This window comes from Gasterosteus aculeatus, chromosome 3, assembly GCF_964276395.1.
Source record: "Gasterosteus aculeatus chromosome 3, fGasAcu3.hap1.1, whole genome shotgun sequence".
In the NCBI taxonomy this organism is placed as follows: domain Eukaryota; kingdom Metazoa; phylum Chordata; class Actinopteri; order Perciformes; family Gasterosteidae; genus Gasterosteus; species Gasterosteus aculeatus.
Window position 1 is genome coordinate 6,218,435 of NC_135690.1, and position 27,179 is coordinate 6,245,613.

A 27,179-nucleotide genomic window follows, 5' to 3' on the forward strand; every position below is an offset into this window, starting at 1 on the left:
TGCAAGTCCCTTTACAGATACATCATATTTTTATTGTCATTGAGATAGTATTGAGAACATTGAGCATCCGTATATAAACACATTGCAAAACATCAACATTACGCTGCAGGGGATCAAGCGCTGACAATCAGCAACACTCAGAAGCCATTTCAATGCCCTTTATGTCATTTTTGGTAGCTGATCCAGCTTCAAAATCATGAGCTGATGTGAAATGTACAATATTGATCAGCTGTTGACATCATCCAACCATTTCAGCCGTGTGCGTCAATGTTTCTGTGACACACTTTGCAGACTTATTGGACTCACGCTTGATTTATGTTTCAGCGCCAGAGGTTCTGCCACAATCACAAGCTCGTATTCAAGTCATACATCCTACAAATGTCAAAAATCCTGCTATTCTCGCAGTCATCCTTCCATCCAGTAGTGTTAATTAATATACAAGGTCGCTCATGTGGACTCAGCCCGTCCTGATGAGTGTGACACACTGAGGACATTTGTTCATGCACAAAGCACAACACAGTTATGTGTGCAGCTGAAAACTAAGAATGTTGAATCATTTTTCCTGCTTGGAAAATTGAGTGTGAGCTAATCTTATGTTATCTTTATAGGATTAGTATTGGATTATTGAGCTTGGTTAATACCACAACACAACACACAAACAAGCTTTTGAAACGTTTGAAACGTTGCAGTTTTGATCTTTTTTTCACATTGTTTTTGCAAAGCAACTAAAAGGACACTGTCTACAAAGAGACACACAACTACAAAAACCTTATTTCAAGAGGGACAAAACACAACTAACAGACTGAACATGACTACAAGGACACTCACAGCAGCCACACAGCAAAAAAAAACTTAAAATTGATACAAAGACACACAAATTGTGCCCACAGAGAAACAAAACAGCTACAAAAAGACACACAATGAGCACAAAACGAGGCTCAACAATGTGTGTCTTGCTCCTCTGGACCCTTTTGGATGTCTGTACTGAGGGGGTACTGAGGGGGGGGGGGGGGGGGGGGGCAACCCAGCAGCCTGTAATAATGCTGATTCCAACACCAGCACACGCGTCCAGCTCATACGTGTAATTAAAAAATTGATCGCGCTCAATGGGAACTGCTAAAGCTGGAGTCTGTGCAGAATTAGTAGCTGTCCGTGGTGCTGAAGAGCTGAGCCGAGAGGCGGGTTTGGACTTTGTGATGTCACCGAGAGACGGGGACTGGCAGTAGGGGGATGATGTCATAGTTTATAGACTGAGCCATAGAAGAAGCAGATGGGGGCTGACTTCCTCTTTCCACCGCTCGTGTCTCCGTCTCCCTCTCCCCCCTCAGCATCAGGACTCATCGAGGACAAAGAGGGACAAGCCGCAGAAGCCGCATTTGTTCGGGCGGGCTGTCTGTCTGCAGGCGGAGGACACAAAGCGGAACGAGGCGGAATGTAAGCGAATCACAAACCAGAGACGTCCAATAAAGACGCAACATGGTCCGGAATATTGGAGCAGGCTCCGGGTCAGTCCTCTTTTTTGTCTCGATTGTGGATTATGAGCAGGCGGCAGCGTGAAGGAGCTGGTCCTGCCCAGAAAGGAGGAGGAGGCACACAGAAGGGTGTCGGAGAGGCAGAGGGGAGCCTGAGGGAGAAGAGGAGGGCAGGACCGCTGGAAAAAATAAGAGAGTAACATTACAAGCTTCCGATAATGGCGGCTAAGTCGGACGGGGTCCTGAAGATGAAGAAGAGCGACGTGGCCTTCACCCCGCTGCAGAACTCGGAGCACTCCGGCTCGGTGCAGGGGCTCCACCCGGGCACCCAGCCGGACTCTGCGGGCACCGGGGACGGGGACTTCGCCAACGGGGAGTCGCGGTGCTGCGGCGGCGGCGGCGGCGGCGGCGGCTCGAACTCGACGTGCCTCCGGCCGGGCAGGGAGCAGCAGAAGTACACGGTGTGGGACTGCCTGTGGGTCGTAGCCGCCGTGGCCGTGTATGTGGCCGACGTGGGCACCGACGTGTGGCTGTCGGCCGACTACTACCTCCGCCGCGACTACTGGTGGTTCGGCCTGACGCTGTTCTTCGTGGTGCTGGGCTCCTTCTCCGTCCAGCTCTTCAGCTTTAGATGGTTCGTCCACGACTTCGGCAGCGAGGACGGGGCCGAGTCCCCCGCCGACGGCGCCCACATGGACGGGAACAAACTGCTGAGCGGCTCGGCCTCGCACGGCGACGTAACCGCTCAACACCACCCGGCCACGCCGCAGAGACAGGCGTCGACCGCCAGCAGGAACACCACCACCAACAGCACCGCCAGCACGGCGGGGGGCGGCCGGCGGAGGAAGCGGTCGGCCTACTACTCCTTCTGCGTGTGGTTCGGCCAGTCCGTCATCCACATCCTCCAGATGGGGCAGATATGGAGGTAGGGTGGAGGCCTTGGGGCCAGCGTGATGTGTGTGATGTGTGTGTGTGTGTGCAGATTTGTTTTTTGATGTGTGTGGTTTAATGAATGAGCAGAGATGTTGTGACAGATCAGCAGCATGGTGGCCTCTAAATGAGCTGCCATCTTTGACACGCTCCCATCTGCAAGGCCAATCGTGGTACTATATGGAAGGCTGTCAGGTCCATAATAATTCACTGTATTCATCATCAGATCCGTATGGATCATTATCACACAAGAATGAAACTTGCCATAGAAACACAGGGAGTTTGTTTGGTGTCAATGGTGTCAGTGGATGCTACTCATGCTGTGGATACTTCTGTGTTTAAAATAATCCTCCAAAAATAAAGATATGAGATTGAATGACCTTTAACCCAAGATGAGCTATAGCCCACAGTCATTCAATACATGTCTGTATCCGTTATGCTGTGGTGCACGTGCGCCTAGAGTAATGGCTGAATATGTTCATTTGATGCCTTATAATCTTATCTATTATCTTTTGATGCTCCAATTTTCATATTGGAATTGTGGCAGCACATCCTGCCAATAGCCTTCTGTCTGATTATTTCACAACACGCCAAGATCAAAAGTCTCTACACGTCTAATTGTCCAGTTTCCACAGAGAGTGAAACACAGCAGAGATCTGCTGCTACTGTGCCGTCTAACAGCAGCACACGTGCTTTCCTGCTTAAATTCCTAACACTACCGAGCCCCTCCCGACCCCCCTGCCCTCCCCGCCCACACCATCCACACACCATCCACACACCATCCACACACCATCCACACACCATCCACACACCGTCCACACATCGTCCACACACCATCCACACACCATCCACACACCATCCACACACCATCCACACACCGTCCACACACCGTCCACACACCGTCCACACACCATCCACACACCATCCACACACCATCCACACACCATCCACACACCGTCCACACACCGTCCACACACCGTCCACACACCGTCCACACACCGTCCACACACCATCCACACACCATCCACACACCATCCACACACCATCCACAATTCGACCGGAGGGCCCTTGGTCATGGCCTGGCTGCAGCAAGTGTTTGACCTGTCCTGGACTACACGTACAGTCCACTGTAATACTGTACATAATACCATAAGAGTTCTCTTCCCTTTCTTTCTCCTGATTCCACCACTATTTGCTCTCCTTCTTTCTGCATACATCTAAACCTGATCTTGTGCATCAGTGGTAATGTGGGATGGAAACCTACAAACATGAGCATGCTAGTATTTTCAGTGTTTTATAAAAACCTCAAACTTTCATTATTACATGAAGAGAAAGATGAGTAACAACTGCTTAATGGAGAAAAGTACTGAAGCAATAAGTCAATTAGTTGACGGAATATTATCAGCAATGTGTGAAAGCTAATCTTTTGTTACAGGTCGCCCCTCCCAGTTGTCTTTGTTGCTTTACTCAGTTTTCTGTTACTTTCTGAAACTGAAGGTTTTTTCAGTTTTAGACAAACTACAACATTTGTAGACGTTACCTTGGTTGGAGAAATTGGAGTATTGATTTATCAATATTTTCTGACAGCTTCAGAACAAAATATTTCTATAAAAAGGATCGATAGATTCCTCAATATTGCAAAGTGAATCACAATTTGACAAATATCTCTCTTTCTCAGTTACACTACCAGAGAAATCTGCTGTTTAAATGGTCTCCCATTATGATGTGATAGCGGGGCCCTATTTATTCTATTCAATTATAAGTTGATGTATTCTATTAATTCAATTCTGGAATTTGAATTCCCGTTTTAACTTTTTAGCAATTGTTTCTGCATTAAAATGTCTACACTTCAGAACAGTACATTGGGTGAATGGGTTATTAACTCTAAGCCCCCCCAAAACAGGTGAGAAAACTCCCACCGGCGGGAAGACAGCGCAAAGATGGCGTCCGTGCGATCCTCCTCTTTCATTAGATGTTGTGCAGCTAAATTCTATTTCATTCCACTGTTGTTTTTCACCAAGCTTTTACTCATACACACCAGTAGATTGTCCCCTGCATGCCGCAGGGGTGTTTTCACATTTCTTATCGGGCGACTAAACAGTTTAGTTTATTATTTATGTGAGATCGCAGTAAAAGAAATGTAATAAATACCTTGGGATTCACATTTCTAAATCAAGAACAACAAGAAAGTAAAGCATGGTGATATTTCGAGATCTGATTATTTATTTGCAATGTGTTCTTAAACAATAATGTCATCATCAGTGCATTATTAAAGAGAGGTGACTGCTATTTGCAGTTCTATTGAGGTTAAAATTCATCAAAGGGTATTTGAAAGCCTCACAATCCTTTTGCTATTTTGTTCAACAGAGGACGGAGTTTTATTAAAATACCTGATATTATTGAAAGTTAGTGTCTCTATTTCAAATGATTGAATTCAATTCAAATCATTGTAAATTGCAAATTACAAATCAGATGTAATCGCCATCCGGTGTAAAACACAGAAACCTGTGTGGAGGGAAAGCACAAACACTTCAGGAAAGAAGCAGAGTCGGTAATGTTGGTTTATGATGACAGTAATAGTAAAGTGATTCATATTTAAATAATAGTGATGGCAGCAGCAGGTGTCAGCAGGTCTAACGCAGGACGCAGGAACAGGGTCCAGACAGAACCATGAACCAACCTGCGATGCGAGAAAGCACAAAACCTCAGGGGGAAGAAGCTGAATTGGTGATGTGCATTAATGAGTTGTCCATTCTTCTAGAAGGAGAGAGAGGAGCTTGGTGTGTCTGCCCCATAGCAGCTTAACTAAGGGCTGGTCCGGTGCTGCTCGATACCAGGACGACTCCATCCAGAGAAACGCTCTCACACAGCTGACTTTGAAGGCTCTCTGGCTCGATCAAGATAACCTCTGTTTTGTCTTGAGTTTAACATCAGAAACTTGCTCTTCATCCAAATTTAGATGCTTCAGAGACATTCTTGAAGTCTAACAAGCTGGTCGTTCTCGTCTGAATTGATCAGGAATATACAACCGAGTATCGTCAGCATAACATAAATGATGTATTTGAAATAATGGACTATTGATCAGTCTCGCCAGCAGGCACCGATAACTACATTACAGTCAACATATGGAAGGACTCATCATACTTTTCATTAGCAGACGTTCAGCATTTTAATGAGCTATTAATGGACATTCAGATCCTTATTCTGGATCCATTCAGTCGGCCCCCAGTGGGTTCATTCTGTCGGCCATATGCTATTGGTTTCTATGATCACAAAGTAAATGCAGTCAAAATCATTATATAGTTTTTGATTGTTGTACAGTGAATATTATAAAATACATTGTAAACATACAAATATTCGTTGTGGCTGGAGACGCTCTCTAACATCTGCTTTTAGGCGTCTTGGTTGATGAACCCAATTAAAACAGTTCTTACTGATCTGTATCCTTTCATTGTAAACCATGTATTAGCAATGAAAGAAAAGCGCAGTGTAAATAGATATTATACATTTTACCGAGATCACAATGTGCAGATACAGTAGTTCCTTATTTCATAAAAAGCATGAATTCATGTGTTTGAGTCAAATTAATGGTTGCAATATGAAAATGTGGGACCTGTGGTAATAAAAGTGAGTCGAGTCAAGTGAAACTCAACCATGCAGGGGAGATGAGGCTTTAGAGACCAGCTGGGGGTCAGAGGGGAGCATTTAGCAGTTAAAGAGACTGACATTAATCCGAGGAGCTGGTGGAGACCAAACCAGAGTTAGGAAGTGAGTGAATATATCAATTACACAAACATCAACGCAAATAAATGATCATCTTGTTCCATCTCTGCTGAGTTATTTAAATTAAATGTATGGTCTGAAATATGCCAACGCTGTGTTTTCAGCACAATAAATGTAATACTGCAGCTTTAACAACTTTCTTGTTGGGTTGAGATTAGTTCAAAGTGCTGGGATGTCAGACTGTTAACACTCACGGCCCCAAGCTTTTGGCCTCTGCTACAAAAATGGCATACCTACAAAAAAAGTATAATTACTCCAGAAATACATTGTCTATCTGGAGAATGTTTTACTGTGGGGAGAAAGGTGAACCCTTGTGATTGTTCTGATCTGTAAAAATCAGTTCATATGTTAATAAATCAATATAACACAAAAAAGTGAAATCAAATCACTATCAGTCCTATAAAACATGAATAAACAGGCTGTGTAATCATGGAAGGTTTCACGTTGATAGAGTGAAGACAAACTACTCTAAGACAGGCTTTTGTGCAGGCCTCACGGCTGAGGAAAGAGTGAGATTTGGCTGAAGACCCCCAAAGATGAGGAAGGTTGCCACATTTGTCTCAGAGAAATGTTACGGATATCAGCGTATTCAGTCTCGTCTCTGATAGCGATCCGGTGTCTCCTTTTCTTTGTTAGCTCCTTGCTTCGCTGAGAAAAAAAATATTTATATATAAGCACCGCCGTGTGCAAATTTTCTGGACTATTTTGCAACATATTTTCTAACTTGGAGTTGTGTTTGGAGTATTTTAAAACAGATTTTCAAGTCGATATTGTTGCCAAGACTCCAATGTTTCAAATAGTGTGAAGCATTCATACATTTGTTGTGACGAGTACACAATATACCTCTTGGAAGGGGTTCTGCCTCAGTTTGGGACCAAAATTGGTGATTTCAACACCACTTCAAGACCTAGACTGGTTTACATTTCCAACCAAACCCGGTGAGCTGTGGCTTTGTGGATAGCTACACGTCACAGTGCTCCATGAATTCTCCATCCAAATACACTGCAGGGAAAACACAAAAACACTGATGATGTAAACACAGAGTCCACCTCCTCTCGTCTCACCTGTCATGCTCTCTGTCCTGGGATTGGCCAATCAACTGCAGCTTCATCCAGGAGGATTATTTTCTCAATGCTTCAAAAGGGAAATTACATTTGCTTTTGACGTAAAATTTTTAAAAGATTATTTCACAGTGTTGTTATTTTTGCTCTATTCCATCATTTCTTGGCTTGCCAGGACAAACTCCTCAGTAAACAGTTATTCATCAAAGTCGTAATATAGAAGTTAAGGTGAATTCGGACAGGAAATAGAGCATTAATATAGCAGCAAACAACTATTTGCTAATATATAGTCAAGCACTGTGTGTGTAATCCCAAATCACTAGTCCTCTGTTGGCATACTAAGTATATAGTAGTGCATGTAGTAGCTCATGGCCGTCCCGCTCCCCCCCCACACACTTCCCCCCTCCGGTTCTCCCTCAGGAAGATATCTGCGTCAGCTCTGCTGCTGCCGTGCATTGCACTGTTAGCGCTGTTAGCTCCTAGCAGCTCAGATGTCCCAATGTGAAAAGTTGCATACAGAGGCAATCGATCTGCGCTGAATTTTGAATCAATGATATATTGAGAAGATTAATTAAAGTTGTGTTACAAAAATGAAAAAGAAAAGGCACAACAAAGTGTGAGGGGAGGTGTGAGACGGACTGATGCTGCCCTGAGCTTCCTGCGAGGGGAACCACCGGCACAGGTGTGGTCCAAGCCACGGGTCAGCAGGAAAGGAAGAGCAAGTCAAATGATTCCTTAATGCATTTGCTGCACTTTTTTAAGAGTGGACAGCTGCCCAAACCTTTCAGCCACTGTGGTACCCCAAGCCATTTAAAAAGACTTGTGTCTCAGTACGTCCCAATCGCTATGCTCAGTAGGGATTGGGACGTACTGGGACTGAACCTCAGTTTGGGACTTTGGGACTCGGACACAGAGAGGTCTTTTATGCGGGCACCAAGAGTTTTTGTGAATCGGTTGGTGACGAAGAGCTTCGAGACACTTTATAGATATCTGGCTGATGCCTGCCTCCTCAGTTTGTACAAGCAGGCCACCTCCACACTGAGTCCAAACAAGCCCAGGAGAGTCAGCGCTGGAGCACTGGTACCTCCAGCCGGTTCCCCGCTAAGTGCAGACAAATGGTCCAGGGCCACAAATATCCTATGACGAAGAGCAGCATTGCCATGGTAATGCTGCCTGTACTGAAGGCGGTGACGGTGGCCTTGGTCGAAGGCTGAATGAGCTTTTTTCTTTTCTGGATGTGAGTGAAGCCATCAGAACACCTTCGGTTACAGTATAAAGTATAAACTATATATTGTTATTGTTGGGGGTGTAGTTGGTGGACCCAAATGCACACGCACAGCAGTTTGATTTGTAGCCAAATGATTTTATTTCCAATACAACCTGGGAAGTGAACAAAAAACAAACAAACGAGGCAAATAGTCAAAAGGGGAACAGAAAACGCTCCCTCGGGCTCAACTGGAGTCAGGAGGGAAACTCCACCGACCATCACCACCATCAGATAGAACCCCCATCAGATGTAACCACCATCAGATAGAACCCCCATCAGATGTAACCACCATCAGATGTAGCCACCATCAGATGTAACCACCATCAGATAGAACCCCCATCAGATAGAACCACCATCAGATAGAACCCCCATCAGATGTAACCACCATCAGATAGAACCCCCATCAGATGTAACCACCATCAGATATAACCCCCATCAGATGTAACCACCATCAGATAGAACCCCCATCAGATGTAACCACCATCAGATAGAACCCCCATCAGATGTAACCACCATCAGATGTAGCCACCATCAGATGTAACCACCATCAGATAGAACCCCCATCAGATAGAACCACCATCAGATAGAACCCCCATCAGATGTAACCACCATCAGATAGAACCCCCATCAGATGTAACCACCATCAGATAGAGCCCCCATCAGATGTAACCACCATCAGATGTAACCACCATCAGATAGAACCCCCATCAGATGTAACCACCATCAGATAGAACCCCCATCAGATGTAACCACCATCAGATGTAACCACCATCAGATAGAACCCCCATCAGATGTAACCACCAACAGATAGAACCCCCATCAGATGTAACCACCAACAGATAGAACCCCCATCAGATGTAACCACCATCAGATGTAACCACCATCAGATAGAACCCCCATCAGATGTAACCACCATCCGATGTAACCGCCATCAGATAGAACCCCCATCAGATGTAACCACCATCAGATAGAACCCCCATCAGATGTAACCACCATCAGATATAACCCCTATCAGATGTAACCACCATCAGATAGAACCACCATCAGATAGAACCACCATCAGATGTAACCACCATCAGATAGAACCCCCATCAGATGTAACCACCATCAGATAGAACCCCCATCAGATAGAACCCCATCAGATGTAACCACCATCAGATAGAACCCCCATCAGATGTAACCACCATCAGATAGAACCACCATCAGATAGAACCCCCATCAGATGTAACCACCATCAGATAGAACCCCTATCAGATGTAACCACCATCAGATAGAACCACCATCAGATAGAACCACCATCAGATGTAACCACCATCAGATGTAACCACCATCAGATAGAGCCCCCATCAGATGTAACCACCATCAGATGTAACCACCATCAGATAGAACCCCCATCAGATGTAACCACCATCAGATAGAACCCCCATCAGATGTAACCACCATCAGATGTAACCACCATCAGATAGAACCCCCATCAGATGTAACCACCAACAGATAGAACCCCCATCAGATGTAACCACCAACAGATAGAACCCCCATCAGATGTAACCACCATCAGATGTAACCACCATCAGATAGAACCCCCATCAGATGTAACCACCATCCGATGTAACCGCCATCAGATAGAACCCCCATCAGATGTAACCACCATCAGATAGAACCCCCATCAGATGTAACCACCATCAGATAGAACCCCTATCAGATGTAACCACCATCAGATAGAACCACCATCAGATGTAACCACCATCAGATAGAACCCCCATCAGATGTAACCACCATCAGATAGAACCCCCATCAGATAGAACCCCATCAGATGTAACCACCATCAGATAGAACCCCCATCAGATGTAACCACCATCAGATAGAACCCCCATCAGATAGAACCCCATCAGATGTAACCACCATCAGATAGAACCCCCATCAGATGTAACCACCATCAGATAGAACCCCCATCAGATGTAACCACCATCAGATGTAACCACCATCAGATAGAACCACCATCAGATGTAACCACCATCAGATAGAACCACCACATTGCCCGTGAGGCGAGAAAGTACTCAATGGAAGAAACAAAGTTAGTGATGTGCATTAATGGTGACAGTAATAGTAATTGGATTAATAATGGTTTCAGAAGCGGTAGTTGTCAGCAGGGCCATGCAGGAGGCAGGACCAGGGTCCTGATAGAACCACGATCATGGAAACCTGCGAGGAGGGAAAGCACAAAAACCCAGAGAAAGAAGCTGATGAGTGATCTGCATTACTAAGACGTGAATTATTGCAGAAATTATATATATATAGATAGATAGATAGATAGATAGATAGATACTAGATAGACAATTCCTCAACTCCTCATTCTAGCAGCCTCGTGGGGGAATGTTTCCTTGAAAGATACTTTGGCCCCTTTGACATTTTAGAAAGAAAGTAAATACAAGCGACGGTCCGTCTGCAAATCAGGAACAATGAATGAAGAAAGCTCCCTTACATGTCACTGAAATGATATGAGAAGAAAAATGAAGCAACAAAATATGAGATGGATGAAGCTGAAAATGATCATGGGTATTTTACACAAGGCACCTCAAGCGGATGATTGAGTTGCAATCCCATCCATTAAAGTGTCTATACTTCCAACGTGAAAAATATTCCATCAATTACCTGCTTTAAAGACTTTTGGGGTTCAAATCTCCTCGAAGAGACGCTCTCCTCAGGTGTTTAGGAGGCAGGATCCGTCTGACCAGCAGGGACCAGCTGGTAGACTTGTTTGTGCAGGTCCTATGACAAGTCCATCAACTTGGACTACAGCCAACAACTCAATATAGTTTTATAAACGGATGGATTAAACGAGCAGTTATTGATTGTTTGAATTATAATTGGGTCGTGAGGAGCTGCAGACAAACTCCTGGCAAAGCACACCGCGCTTCTCACCACCACTGCTGCTCTGTTTCTGCTTCACAATCAATTGTGCATATTTTGGCAGATTATTGTTGGAATGCATTAACGATGCATTCCAAGTATTGTTCTTCGAATCTTTATTCTTCATCTTCTATTTCTTCCGCGGCACCTTTCAACTCCTTCACACTTTCAGCTATTAAAACCGTTCAAATATTAAAATGTTCAGCTCCTTTCTGGCTTGAGGGCTATGACTTTTCAGCTTTCTACCTCTTATGCTTGAATTTATATAAATCAATAATCATTAATATTTTAACATGGTTTTCAAATGGAGTTTGCTTTCAAATCCTCCTAAACTTCTTCAACTTTCAGATTTTTCAGCTTCGCAAATCTTTCAGCTACAGACACCATTTAAACTTTCAAATGTTGACACAGGTCTAAACTATTTTATGAAAAAAACTGCTTGTGGATATCTATTGTACTTTTTTCATAATCACTGATTATGTTTCACTAGTTTTTCGCTCCGTTTCTGACTTTTACATGAGTGTGTATTGCGTCTGCTAGAGTGGAGAGCTCGAGGCTAGAGTGTGGGGCATCGCAGGAATCTGGTTAAAAAAATATGGAACTTCTGTCCTTGCAGCCAAAGTATACACTCTAGAGGCTTAATTTCTTCAGATTAATGAGGGTATGGTTGTGCTGATTGGATTAATGTGTTCATGGAATCCCAGAGTTCTTTAGTTTTGGCGCAAGGTGTGTTTGAGTGACACAACCTCTGCCAAAAGCCCCATAGGCTCCAATACAAATCTGCCGACATATTTCTCACAAAAATCCACAAGGTACACGTTCTGTCAACGGCCATAGGAGCCGTATTCATTACCGGACAGACATAAAAGCACATCCACGCGTTCGGTAGAGTCTTGGGTCTCATACAAACGCCGTATTTTTTAGATAGCTGTTATAGTTTTGCGCTGGTTCTCATTTGTTTGAGGTGTGGATTCTGTGTAACTCGCTGTCCTGTGTCTGCACTTTTGCAGCCGCACAGGTGCGCCGTTGTCGTGGTTACGAGCACTCACATGCTGCAGGATCTGTCTGTGGCTCACAGCTGCTCCTTGTGACGTGATTAGTGGAGTCACATGACGCAGCTATGCTTTCTGTCAACAGACCAATATGATAAAGACACTCGCCCCCCCTCCCCCCTCCACCCTGACCTCTTCTCACTGTTAATCACTCAGTCAGTCAGTATGTCTGTCTATTTCTCCTCCTCTCTCTCTCCCTCTATCTCTTCCTCACCACCCCTCCCTTCCTCACCCTCTCACCCTCCCTCCCTCTATCTACACCCCCCCAACCCACCCAATCCAATAATTTCAAAATAAAAGCCACATGGAGGGAATTTTTACTGTAATGTTTGTGATGAGGCCTATTAATTAAAAACTTCTTAGTTTGAATAACAAACATTCTGTCTCCCACTACGAATATTACTCGTACTTCTAGTACTACAACTGATACTTCTACTACCATACTACTAGTATTTCTACTGCTATTAATACTACAACTACTACTAATGTTATTACAAATACGACTATGGCTAATAGTATTACAGCTGTTTCTACTGCTATTGATACTAAACCTACTATTACTGCTAGTACTACTAATACCACAATTATAACTAATACTACTACTAATATTACTACAAACAATTTTAAACAAATTTAAGCTCCTGCAACTTCTGTTTTTAGAAAATCTATTGAAATTCAGCTTCCCCACTTCCTGTATTTTCAGCAGTTCTTTAAAATAATTTCAGCTATTCTTATGCCTCTATCAACAGCAATTTTTCACTATTCATTTCTGTATTTTTTTGCAATATTTCAAATTTATTTCAGCTGTTTTCATTTCTGCTTTTTCAGCAAATCTATTGAAATTCCTTTCAGCTTCTCCCATTTCTGTATTTTCAGCAATTTCAAATTCATTTCAGCTTTTCTAATATCTATAATTTCAGCAAATGTATTCAAATTCCCTTCAACTTTCTGTATTTTCAGCTATTTTAAAAAGTTCATTTCAGCTTTCAGCTTTTTGCATTCCAACGCATTTTCAGCAGGAAATGCATTTTCTAGTTTTGACTGACATGCCTTAGCAACAAAATAAAAAAACAAATAAAATAATATCTGAACAATACATACAGATAGACAATGAAATATGAGGTTATATTTAAGCTTATTTCATAACCCTGCTAATGGATAACCAACTCCAGTAACTAAATATCCCCTGCAACAGCTTCTTGCAGCACCTTTCTGTATTGTTTTGACAGGTTCTTTGCAGCACATTTGTTGTCAAAGTGGTCAAGAGGTTTTTGTTGGAATGCATTAACGATGCATTCCAAGTATTGTTCTTCGAATCTTTATTTCTTCATCTTCATCTTCTTCTTCTATTTCTTCCGCGCCACCTTTCAACTCCTTCACACTTTCAGCTATTAAAACAGTTCAAATATTAAAATGTTCAGCTCCTTTCTGGCTTGAGGGCTATGACTTTTCAGCTTTCTACCTCTTAAGCTTGAATTTATATAAATCAATAATCATTAATATTTTAACATGGTTTTCAAATGGAGTTTGCTTTCAAATCCTCCTAAACTTCTTCAACTTTCAGATTTTTCAGCTTCGCAAATCTTTCAGCTACAGACACCATTTAAACTTTTAAATGTTGACACAAGTCTTAACTATTTTATGAAAAAAACTGCTTCTTGATATCTATTGTACTTTTTTCATAATCACTGATTATGTTTCACTAGTTCTTCGCTCCGTTTCTGACTTTTACATGAGTGTGTATTGCGTCTGCTAGAGTGGAGAGCTCGAGGCTAGAGGCTGAAGCAGCGCAGAAATCTGGTTAAAAAAGTATGGAACTTCTGTCCTTGCAGCCAAAGTATACACTCTAGAGGCTTCATTTCTTCAGATTAATGAGGGTATGGTTGTGCTGATTGGATTAATGTGTTCATGGAATCCCAGAGTTTTTTAGTTTTGGCGCAAGGAGTGTTTGAGTGACACAACCTCTGCCAAAAGCCCCATAGGCTCCAATACAAATCTGCCGACATATTTCTCACAAAAATCCACAAGGTACACGTTCTGTCAACGGCCATAGGAGCCGTATTTATTACCGGACAGACATAAAAACACATCCACGCGTTCGGTAGAGTCTTGGGTCTCATACAAACGCCGTATTTTTTAGATAGCTGTTATAGTTTTGCGCTGGTTCTCATTTGTTTGAGGTGTGGATTCTGTGTAACTCGCTGTCCTGTGTCTGCACTTTTGCAGCCGCACAGGTGCGTCGTTGTCGTGGTTACGAGCACTCACATGCTGCAGGATCTGTCTGTGGCTCACAGCTGCTCCTTGTGACCTGATTAGTGGAGTCACATGACGCAGCTATGCTTTCTGTCAACAGACCAATATGATAAAGACACTCGCCCCCCTCCCCCCTCCACCCTGACCTCTACTTACTGTTAATCACTCTCAGTCAGTCAGTCAGTCTAATTCTCCTCCCCTCTCCCTCTCTTCCTCACCACCATTCCCTTCCTCACCCTCTCACCCTCCCTCCCTCTATCTACACCCCCCCACCCCACCCAATCCAATAGGTGCGCCGTTGCCGTGGTTACTCGTAAACACGCTGCAGTATCTCTGTGTGTGACTCACAGCTGCTCCAATGACGTGATTAGTGGAGTCACATGACGCAGCTATGCTTTCTGTCAACAGACCAATATGATAAAGACACTAGCCCCCCCTCCCCCCTCCCCCCTGACCTCTACTTACTGTTAATCACTCTCAGTCAGTCTAATTCTCCTCCCCTCTCCCTCTCTTCCTCACCACCATTCCCTTCCTCACCCTCTCACCCTCCCTCCCTCTATCTACACCCCCCCACCCCACCCAATCCAATAGGTGCGCCGTTGCCGTGGTTACTCGTAAACACGCTGCAGTATCTCTGTGTGTGACTCACAGCTGCTCCAATGACCTGATTAGTGGAGTCACATGACGCAGCTATGCTTTCTGTCAACAGACCAATATGATAAAGACACTCGCCCCCCCTCCCCCCTCCACCCTGACCTCTTCTTACTGTTAATCACTCAGTCAGTCAGTATGTCTGTCTATTTCTCCTCCTCTCTCTCTCCCTCTATCTCTTCCTCACCACCCCTCCCTTCCTCACCCTCTCACCCTCCCTCCCTCTATCTACACCCCCCCAACCCACCCAATCCAATAATTTCAAAATAAAAGCCACATGGAGGGAATTTTTACTGTAATGTTTGTGATGAGGCCTATTAATTAAAAACTTCTTAGTTTGAATAACAAACATTCTGTCTCCCACTACGAATATTACTCGTACTTCTAGTACTACAACTGATACTTCTACTACCATACTACTAGTATTTCTACTGCTATTAATACTACAACTACTACTAATGTTATTACAAATACGACTATGGCTAATAGTATTACAGCTGTTTCTACTGCTATTGATACTAAACCTACTATTACTGCTAGTACTACTAATACCACAATTATAACTAATACTACTACTAATATTACTACAAACAATTTTAAACAAATTTAAGCTCCTGCAACTTCTGTTTTTAGAAAATCTATTGAAATTCAGCTTCCCCACTTCCTGTATTTTCAGCAGTTCTTTAAAATAATTTCAGCTATTCTTATGCCTCTATCAACAGCAATTTTTCAATATTCATTTCTGTATTTTTTTGCAATATTTCAAATTTATTTCAGCTGTTTTCATTTCTGCTTTTTCAGCAAATCTATTGAAATTCCTTTCAGCTTCTCCCATTTCTGTATTTTCAGTAATTTCAAATTCATTTCAGCTTTTCTAATATCTATAATTTCAGCAAATGTATTCAAATTCCCTTCAACTTTCTGTATTTTCAGCTATTTTAAAAAGTTCATTTCAGCTTTCAGCTTTTTGCATTCCAACGCATTTTCAGCAGGAAATGCATTTTCTAGTTTTAATTGGAGCTCTCAGGGCCAGCGGGCTTTATCCACATCACATCCTGGGAACACATCCAGTTCACTGAGTGTGTGTGTGTGTGTGTGTCACATAGCCGTGTGAGTAGAAGGCTGTTAAAGAGGCAGATCAATTTGACAAAGTGAGAGAATGCCTGATGATTGTTACTCTGGTATTTCTAAAAAGGAACTAGATGGATGTGCCTTTCTCCACCTGGTGCACTGTTACTTGATGTCTAATATCTCTCCTCCTCCTCCTCCAGGTATTTCCACACCATCTACCTGGGCGTTCGAAGCCATCAGAGTGCTGAGACAGAGCGCTGGCGTTATTACTGGAGGATGGTCTATGAGTTTGCGGATGTGAGCATGCTGCATCTCTTGGCCACCTTTCTGGAGAGCGCGCCGCAGCTGGTGCTGCAGCTGTGCATCATTATACAGACACACAAGCTCCAGGCAGTGCAAGGTAACCCACTCACAGGAAAGCCTCCTCAAACCGACGTCCATCCAGGGGGGGGGGCGATTGTCGGGAGGATTCACTCCTAAAACACCTCACCATGCTGGACAAAGGGCTACGGGGGGCTTGCACCCCGGCCTCGACACAAAGGGTCGGAGCTAGCTCCGTTTCAGAGCCTCCAGTCTGCAACGCGATGCTGAGGAGACGCAGTGAGCTGCGCTGTTCCTCTCTCGGTGTGCTGGGTTGGACTTCAGTCAGAGTCTTCCCCGCTCTCTTCGTCCTAACGAGAAGTATGAAGCCGCTAAACAGGCGAAAAGTACACAAGCGCACATTAGTTTGCACCAAGGCGCCAATACTATGTCGTGATTTAGAATATTCGTTTCACTTTCCAAAAGCAAAGAAGCTAGTAAGTCTAAAGAAATCATCACTAAATGTTGATAGACTTGCATACGTGTGCCATCTTCCCTTATTCCATCACTTCTATGTTGCACATGTTCTCAAATTCTTTCTACTTATAACAAACATGTACGTGTTTAGAAACCTACTCAAAGCTATGAGAGTGAATTATATTCACTGCCACTCAGAGGGACTGAAAAGGCCGGATGGGTGAAGATAATAATTTCCCTCCAGTTGAACAAAGCCAACGTTTCACAAAACTAGGAAAAATAAAAAGCACTGTACACATAGTAGGTGAACATTGCGTCATCTACGCGCCGCACTGAGTGACTGCTTCAAAGGTCATCACGCATGAGCAAGGCAGCGAGCCCCTAACTGCTGAGCCCTCTCCATACAATGCTGCACATGTTTCCTAATAACAACCAATTGAATTTCCCCTCAAGAGGTGATTACAGTGTTAACACCTCTTTTAAACTGATAACGATCCCTGTTGCCATTCACACACCTGCATGCACCTGCTTACGTTCTCACTTGTTTCACATTGATGCTAACCGTGTTTGATATTTATTTCACAAGGTAGTTTGTTTGTGTATTTCTTCTGGAAATTGGTTCCCAAAAAGATGTACATTTTCTGAAAACTAAGGTAACGGTAAAGTCTTCTCAGTACCTTTAGGCTACACTTGTGTGTGAATGGTTGTGAATGCTGTCCATGCAATATCACTCACGTCCAATGTCGGAATCACCAATAGGTTCATTAGCACGTCGATGTACCACACTAGTAAATTTTCATTCTTTTTTTGTCTATGTAATTAGATTAGAAAACTTAATTAACCTCCAAAAATCCATACGGACGGCTGACATCCGAAAGACTACCTAACATCCCTTCATAAAAAACATGAAGCTTTCTGCTGATATCAAAGATCTGAGCTTCAAGACGACAAGTCTCGACTGAGCCTTTTAAAAAACAATAATGTGGGTTATCAACTTAACGAATGCCACATATGTACTCTGTACAATAACAATGCACCCCAAAAATCTTAAACTCTATTCTCAGCTAACGCTTTCCCTGCTTGCAGCATTTGTGCTAAACTGTGAACACTCACCGGGTCTACAAAAGGTGCACATAGATGTTGTCTGTACTCTGATTTGTGTTTGCGTTTCCGGGGTGTTCCCATCATGTGTTGTCTCTGTGCCTGAATGTTGCAGGAATGACCGCCGCGGCCTCCCTTGTCTCTCTGGCCTGGGCCCTGGCCTCCTACCAGAAGGCCTTGAGAGAGTCTCGTGATGACAAGAAGCCCATCAGCTACCTGGCTGTCGTCATCCAGTTCTGTTGGCACTTCTTCACTATCGCTGCGCGGGTCATCACCTTCGCCCTGTTTGCCTCTGTATTCCAACTCTACTTTGGCATCTTCATTGTCCTGCACTGGTGCATCATGACCTTCTGGATTGTGCACTGCGAGACAGACTTCTGCATCAGCAAGTGGGAGGAGATTGTGTTTGACATGGTGGTGGGCATAATCTACATCTTCACCTGGTTCAACGTCAAGGAGGGACGGACAAGGTGAGCCGCTCCACTCCGTTCAATGGGATGGAGACCTGAAGAAATACATCTGTTTTTTAATTTGTTCATTAAATTGGAGGACACATTAGTCTGTAATAGTTTGTTTGGAGGATTAGTTGCATGAAGTTTGATCAGCTGCCAATTGTAGGGGTCTCAAAGCAAACAGATCTACGATGAGCTGGGAAGGAATTTTGCGATTGAAATGATTTACAGTCCACAAGTAACTTTTTTGAGGTGCACCTTTTGTATATTCAAATTATAATTTGTATTGCCCAAAATCACACATTTGCCTGATTGATCTGTACAAATGCAACATCCTCATTGGACATTGGTTCAGAAGATAAACAATTATTTGACAGAGAGAGTAAATCAATAAAAAATGTGGCTACCAGAGAATGAAAATCTCGCTTAAACACCGCATGTCATCATTCACCCATAACGCCAACCCTCTGGTTGGGGGACGACCGTGCTCCCCACTCACCCACAGGCGCCCCGAGAGGCTCTAACAGAACAATCTTGGGAAGTCAACCTCCGGCAATATACATTTGGAGAGCAGTTGGAGAGTTATCTGCTGGAAAGATGGGGGGACTTATCAGTACAGCCGTCCTCAAGCCCATTGTTAAAATAGAACATACAGATTTCCCACCGTGCTCTAAAAATTCATTGCAAATAGCTGCTTCTTGTTCGCTGCTTTTGGTTCTTCATTTCTTTTCCTCGTGTCTTTGTGCAGGTGCCGGCTCTTCATCTATTACCTGGTGATTCTGGTGGAGAACGCTGCTCTTAGTGCGTTGTGGTATCTCTACCGGTCGCCTCACACCACCGACGCCTTCGCAGTGCCAGCACTCTGCGTCATCTTCAGCAGTTTCCTCACCGGTGTGGTTTTCGTGCTCATGTACTATGCCTTTTTCCACCCCAACGGGCCGCGCTTTGGGCGCTCGCCGAGCGGCCAGGGTCTTGACCTCGACCCCTCTGCTCAGTTCTCCACACTACCATACGAAGGTACTACCAACTCACTACGTTCCAACCGAGGTGCCACAGCGACCCTGGAGCGGGACGGGGGAAAGTACTCTGAGCGGGACGGCTGTATGCCGGTTTTTCAGGTCCGATCCACAGTGCCATCCACGCCATCATCTCGTGCCCCACGCCTCGAAGAGACCGTCATCAAGATCGACCTTTGCAGGAACCGATACCCAGCTTGGGAGCGCCACGTCCTCGACCGCAGTATACGAAAGGCCATCCTGGCCGTAGACAGCTCGCTGACGCCTCCGCGGCTGCAGTACAAAGACGACGCTCTGGTGCAGGAGAGGCTGGAGTACGAGACCACGTTATAGTTTCACCCTGCTACCCATAGAGGGGCCCGGCCATCGGAGGATTATCCTGCTATCACATAAACAGCAAAAAGGACTGGCAATAACAAACTAGCAATTCCACTCGTCATCCCTCATCATTCTTGTTCTGTTTTTAACCCCCGGTGTCTGTGCCCACCCAGGAGACTTCAACCACGTTGGTGGTGATTGGAGGATTTGGTGCAGTTGATGTCACCAGATGTGTTTGGGATCATTGCAGGATTGTTGCTGTTATCTTTACTTCCGCTCATCAGGGAAATCCAGTCTGGAATGAACTGAGTCCAAATGCTTTGACACTGCTCAGGCGGCACTGTTTGGTTATGGTTGGAAAAATAAGCATATGTCAGTTCAACGGATGCTCCACCTTAACCTAAATGACACATAAACTCCTCTAACGTGATGAAGGGAAAGGATCCCTCACCCAGCATCAGTGGCTCTTCAAACTGTCATGGCTGTCCTACTGTTCTGATGAGGTTCTGATGATGTGGTCCATGACCAGCCAAAACTGGGTGGGTGCTTCCATCACTATCCACATCGTCAATCTCAGTTTATTTTCTCTTAGTGCCAAAAAGGTTCTTTGGAGACTTCGACTTGATGCGGCGGTGGAACCCCCCACGCAGGGTTCAGACCACATGATCAGCCCAACCACAGCCCGACTCGTCAGGTCAGATCAGGAGCACCTTTGGGCGTTGGGCGCAACAATTGGTTCTTTTATGTCATGTTGTTCGTCATGGTGGACAACTTGAAGATGTCACAACATCCCAAAAGAAGGACTAGCATGTGTCTGCATGATGTCAGTGATGTCAGTGCGAGAGCAAAAAGAGCCCTTTCGTGTTTAAACACAACGAAGTGATAAGAACGATGCTGCTGCTGCTGCCGTGGAATCCTGAAACGGAGGAATGGTGACAGTGTTTTCTTTCTCTTTTCCCAAACTTTAGACAGCCAGCACCACGCTGTTGTTTGTTTGCATTTGTCTACCTAGCAACTCCAAGAATTTTTGTGCATTATTGTTTTCGTTTGAACAGGTTGGCTAGGAAGTCCAAACAGTAGTTCTACTAGACTAGATGTTGCATTCTTCTTGGATAACTAGGTCTACAGAGGAAGAAGCTCAGACAGAAAGAGAAATAGATGCAGATAGCGGTGTAAACTCGGCCATTGTGTTGCAGATAAAATCAGCTGGTGAAAGCTGGACAGACATAAACTCTTTCTCCAATAAGGAAACAAGTCAAACTCACACAATGCCAAGAAATAATCTTCCTGGCAGCTCAACTTTTACAGTCAAGCCTCATAAAGCTGGATGTGCAGTGGTGCTGATCTCCGGTGGAGGAGAATGTGAGTGTGTGCGAGTGTGTGTGTATGTGTGCGGCAGCATGATGAGAAAAAGGAAATGACTCGAGGATGGAGAACAAAAAGGCAAAAACAGCCATCTCAGCCAAACCGAGCCAAGCACCAGGATGTACAGTACTCGTCTACAACATGCAGCATTTTATTACCTAGGAGATAGCTTAGAAGGTTCTGAAGTCATTGTGCGTGTGTTTTTTTGTGGTGTAAGTGTGTATGTGTCGGCATTAGACAACATCATCATCAACGTCAAGTCTGATGTTGTTGGATGAACACATGTGGGGAACATGTTCCTGTGTAACACCAAGCCATCAACACAAGTCAGCGCCGTGCTGCTGGTGTCCACGTCCTTTAATCGGAAAGGACAACATCTTCGGTTCAATGAAGTGGCACAAAAAAGCTTGACCACCGTTATACACTTTCAGCGAGGAAGTTTATCAACTCCAAAAAGATATCAATATGATATGACTGTCGTGGTATCATCATGTTTTTTGCCACTTCTCATCTGTGAGGAAACGATGCGGTAACCCTGCATCCTGAACCAGATGAACGATTACTAACAAGTCTCTAGTAAAGAAACCAGGGGGAAGGGCTTCATTTGGATACAATTATAGCACATATATGAACTGTAAGGAGGGAGGGGAGGAAGGGAGGTGGATTTGGTGGACTTAACCGTTACTCTGGCTCAGACTGAGATGTTGAGGTTCCATGAGAGCAGAACAGATCAGCCGCGTGGAACAGATGTCCTGCGTCAGGGAAGGACAGTACCAGATGATGATACATGACTAAAACCCCGAAGGTCCAGACAGGGTCACGTTATGGTGATAGCATTGGTGGAAACATCAGGGCTACGGGTTCGCTCTCGATCAACCATGATTTGCAAAACCTTCTACAAGTCTCACAACTTTGCCAAATTTGGGGTTAGATGACAAGTTCTAATGTCAACCGTTTGAGGGCAAACCCTTTGTTAGTCAAATACCTTCTTCTCTAAATGGCGTCCAAATATCAAGGGTGAGAAGGTTGCTTAAGTCATTTTCTGGTGACCATGACTATTCACGCCTGTGGTGGTGTTCACATGTTGGCCATAATGAGAGCACGTACCAGTGAAAATGGTTCCTTTTTAAAACTTGCTGTGTGTATGAAGACCAACCCTGGGACGTCCCAGTGATTCATAAAGACAACTAGACTACAAACAATACACAGCTGCACCATTTACACACTCCCAACCCAAGCAGCGTCATTTCAAGGGATCGGGGGAAGAAGGTAGAAGAACAGTGGGTCTTTAGATTTAGAAGTGTCTGCACGAAACCTGGAAAAAGGTTTTCAGGTTGCAATCCTTTCTCTGGAGAAGGCAAGAGGAGAGAAAAGCACAACGCGAGTCAATGGGATGATCATGGAATGTTAAACATTCCTTTAAAATGCTTCTCTTAGTTTGTACGATAATAGTATTTGGTTAGTCGGGCAAAAGTGCGACAAATAATAACTTGTACTAACTTGAACTTTGACAGATTTACTGTATATGAACTGAGCGTACCCGTTGTTTTGAAGGTTTAGCTATTTACTTTATATCAAAGCCATTCATTTAAAAACCAAGCAAAATTTGAATTTATTTCCCCGCAATTGCAATTTGGTATTATAACCGGCAAAAGTGAATCAAGTGAACGGCATCCATAGAACTTAGTGTCAGTTATTGTTGTGAGGTAAAGCGGTGCAGAGGTTTTAAATCTATCTGTATTTGTTCATGTTGTGAAGAAATTAATAGAAATTGTAGGCAAATTACATTTATAAATCTATCAATGCACAGCCACACAGGCTGAAGTGAACTGAGGGCTTCAAAGAAAGCATGTTGGGTTCATGGCGGCTTCTCTTTTCAATTATCTTTGTTTTTTACTCTTACTTTACTTTGCACTTTGGGTTTGAGTCAAAGTCCACACGGTTCGGGGAGAAGTCCACCGATTGATATGATATATAGATAAAGCCTTATTTGGTGCCGGGGAATCCTGTAGAATTGGATTATTGGCCTCATGTTGTGTGTTTGCTGGGGTCGTAGACGACATGATATAGAAAGAAGTCACTTCATCAGAAGCTTCAGGATACTTAGCATTACTAGGGATTCATGCCGTAACTCGATATCTCCAAGGTATCGACCCAGTGACAAGTAGTATCTAACCTCTCCAATCGGGCTATACCTGCTATTGGTTCTTTTTGTGCATGGATATAGACCTCTACATTTATTTGTATGGACTTGCTCACGATCAAACACCGCAAGCATTGTTGGATTTAATGTAACGCGGCGCGATGCTGTAGTAGCTTCAACTCTGAGGGCCTGAACCACGAGCAGGGCCCTGGTGGGGGCCATTGGGACCACCGCTTCCATCCACAGAAAGGGTTTCCAATCCAGCACTCTATGGCAGAGGTCTCCAACAGGGGGTCAGCAACCCCCAGGGGGTCCGCGGAGGTAGCGAGCGGATAAATTGATGGAGGAGACGTTATCTTTCAGTCCCACAGCAGCTCTCTGCTGGACACCGGTTCCCTCACAGCTCCTTTCACGCTGATACGACATCACAGGCACCAGCCAATCAGATCCATTCATGCTCACGTCTAAAGAGCGCCGAGCTCAAACATAAAAGATGGCGGACCAAACTCGTAGAATAGAGGGTCCCTGCTCCATCTCGCCATCAGTTTGGGGGTCTGAAAAAACGTTGAAGACCCCTGTTCTATGGTATCGGCATCACTTTCAAGGCACAGGTTTTGTCTTAAACAACACCCAGTCCCAGGAATAATGTATCTGAATTAGTGCAGATAATGTGTTTTATTTAAATGTCTGATTGGAAAAAACACTGATTTCAGGATGACTTTTCCCCAGTAGAACTACGACAGCAGGAAAAGAATCTGAACTAATTCACCAGCAGACATGCTCACGGCTTTCTCTGCCAGCATTCGGGTTGTGAAAAACGTTCAAAGGTTGATGCAATAAATGTACAGTTTGTTCCTGAAACAATGGAATCACAGACTCAAGAGAGAGTGTGATTAAAAGTTAAGAAGGCCACTTCTTCTCTGTAGCCTACTCTGTGTAAATTCAGCCTTATTTGATTTGGGGATGGGGAAGTTTATCAGCAGCCTTTGTTTACTCATCACCATCTCATGAACTAACACATACTGATACAGTATACGTACCATGTGTACTGGTATCTACTCAACATAAAGCTACCTCAGTTTGTTTCATGGACCGAATACCCTCCACGTTTCATCAGCAAAACATGTCTGTAACGCAGGCAATATACGGCTCCCTGTTGTAAAAACAAGTCAATAAGACTGAAAATTAAAGTTCCCAAAATGGAACAAATCCTAGCGAGAGAAAATACTTCTGGGGATCCTTTTTCCAAGTCTATACTGATTTGTTTTACTTAAGAACTTAAGGGGAATTTTTTTTTTGGCAGGTAAATGTTCAAAAGAGCATTCATGATGATTGGACAAATTATGTAAACTAAAGGAAAACCTTTTTTCACTGGTTCTTAAGTCACGCAGGCAGGAAAAGTATCAGATCAGAAAATGGATCGACTCACCAAAGATCAACACAAATATAATGCAGACAAGCCAATCGGGGATTGCAAAGAATTAGATTGAAAAAAGTACTCAATTTCCATCTAATTAAAGTAGTTTTCCGCGTTTATTTTTATTTAATATTGTTCAATCTGCCAATAGGAATTCTCTTTCTCTTTCTGGAATTTGATTGGATTTAAATCAAGAATACTGATTATGGCTCATTAAATCTCAGTTTGTCAGGAATCTGGCCATCAAATTAATATTCATATTAAAGCAAAGTACTGACATTTGTTTAATCTCACTGTTAAAACAACACAAAAGAGGCTGTGTCACATAAAGGGGGATCTGAGCCTTCTGATTGGTGGGTGTCCTGCTCCCTGGAGGACGTGACCCATCAACAGATGCCCCCCCTCACTGCTCATAACTCGTATAAGCTGCTTTCTATGTTTTGTTTGCCTTAACATGTTTCTACTTGTGTCTTTATTTGAAACTCATAACCCTGGTTTGAGTGAACTGAAAGCACAGCTGGGTTTAGTGGTGTCTGAGTGTGTATTTGTGTGTGTGTGTGGGGGGGGCTCCGTGGGGCTGTTTTCTTTGTCAATCTCAGTTACTGTGCTTTTACTAGGCCCGAGCCACTGTCCAATAGGGAGGCAGCATAGACTCCAGTCCTCAAGCGTCTCAGAAGAAAAGCTTTGTGTCCCAACGCTCGGAAGACATTTGCCATTACGTTCCCTTTGTGCCGCGGATCCTGATGGAAAACGCTTCCATCTCTCGGCCTGTTTTTGGCTGCACTGCTTCATCCTGAGCCGTTAAACACGAGAGTCGGTGAAAAGGTTATTCACTAATTTCTCCGTCCCAGCAGGGTGAGCGGGTACATTCAGAACATGAAACTAAAACCATCATCGCAGTGTGGGTTATGGTACATCTTTACAACACAATCGCTGTACTAATCGTGTTCTAATGCTGGGCCAGAGGTATGTGTGGTATCATGACAGACAAGTAACACCTGGTAGTGGGCGGGGCTTACTGTAATAAGCTACGGATTGGGTTAAAAGCAGGTCTGTTATGTTAGGAAAGCTACGTGAAGTGAAGGCCCTTTGTTTGACCCCCCGCCCCCTTTCTTTCTCTTCAAAGTCTTATACTGAGGCGGATGGGTTTACATTGGGTTAGTTTGCAGTTCTGTCCGAGTGTTGGTATTTGATGCCCTCAAGGTGAGAGCACGCAGGCAGGAAGGACGTGTCGCACCCCAAGCACAACACTCCCACGACGGGCCACGTGTCATACAGAGCCAAATAGTTATAGTTTCCTAAAAACACTAAATCCTGTTAATCCTTTTTGTAACTTGTGTCTTTGTAAAAGGCCCAGGCTCCTTTGTCACTGGAGGAGGAGGACTCGCCTGAGGTCAAGTGGGAAATGACCACGGCCGTCTGTGAGATGTGAACGGCGACCCGTTGTGGGTCATTCAGCTTTAGTAGAAGCACAGTAACCAGCAGCCGAAAACTGCTCGCGTTCCAGGCTCCCTGCTTTAATCGTTCTGTACAGATATCTGTTTAAGGAGTTGGCTGAACACGGATACCGCAGGTAGTGAACTGATCAACTTCAAAGCTTATCTGTAAATAAATGTATGCAGTGTACACGCTAAAAAAGAACATTCCTCTCTTTTTGAGTTGCGACTGTGAAGGGCGTCTCTGAGCTGTGACGCCACCATGATGCTGTAACTATGACAATATACTACAGAGAAAAAAATGATAAATGTGGTGTATGTGGTGTATTTAAAAAAGATACTAATGTTTAAGACTAAAAAATGGGTCCGTAAGTTGAATTGTGTGATGAAAGTCTGAAGTGCTAAACATTCTTTCAATGGGGAAAAAGTACATTTTATTGTAAAAATAAATCAATAGTGATAAACACGATCAAAATTGCATTTTTGTATATATGGGATTTTTGTAAATTTTTATTTGAATCTGATGCAACACAAACTACCAGAATTCATTTAATAAAGCACACTGTGGTCATTTTTCTGGCCTCAATCATTTTGTTGTTTATTCTGTGAGGTTGAAATGAGAAGATTCTGTGGAATTATTCATCTTTGTTCTTGTTTTTGAGGATTGAAATTGAAACCCACAGAGCAGCAAATGAAGGTCAGTC

General features: G+C 43.8%; 1 protein-coding gene across 1 annotated transcript; it reads left to right on the forward strand.

Annotated features, from left to right (window-relative positions):
• Positions 1 to 15: 15 nt before the first annotated feature.
• xkr4 (XK related 4) lies at positions 16 to 27,050 on the forward strand. The gene is made up of 4 exons (XM_040170307.2): positions 16 to 2,397; positions 16,651 to 16,850; positions 18,444 to 18,798; positions 19,529 to 27,050. The coding sequence occupies exons 1-4, from the start codon at positions 1,691 to 1,693 to the stop codon at positions 20,127 to 20,129; spliced, it is 1,863 nt and encodes a 620-aa protein (XP_040026241.2). The 5' UTR covers positions 16 to 1,690; the 3' UTR covers positions 20,130 to 27,050.
• The last annotated feature ends 129 nt before the right edge of the window (positions 27,051 to 27,179 follow it).

Coding starts and splice junctions, on each gene's coding strand:
- xkr4 (XM_040170307.2), top strand. CDS start 1,691: ATGGCGGCTAAGTCGGACGGGGTCCTGAAGATGAAGAAGAGCGACGTG. Junction 2,398..16,650: donor CAGATGGGGCAGATATGGAG/GTAGGGTGGAGG, acceptor CTCCTCCTCCAG/GTATTTCCACACCATCTACC. Junction 16,851..18,443: donor CAAGCTCCAGGCAGTGCAAG/GTAACCCACTCA, acceptor TGAATGTTGCAG/GAATGACCGCCGCGGCCTCC.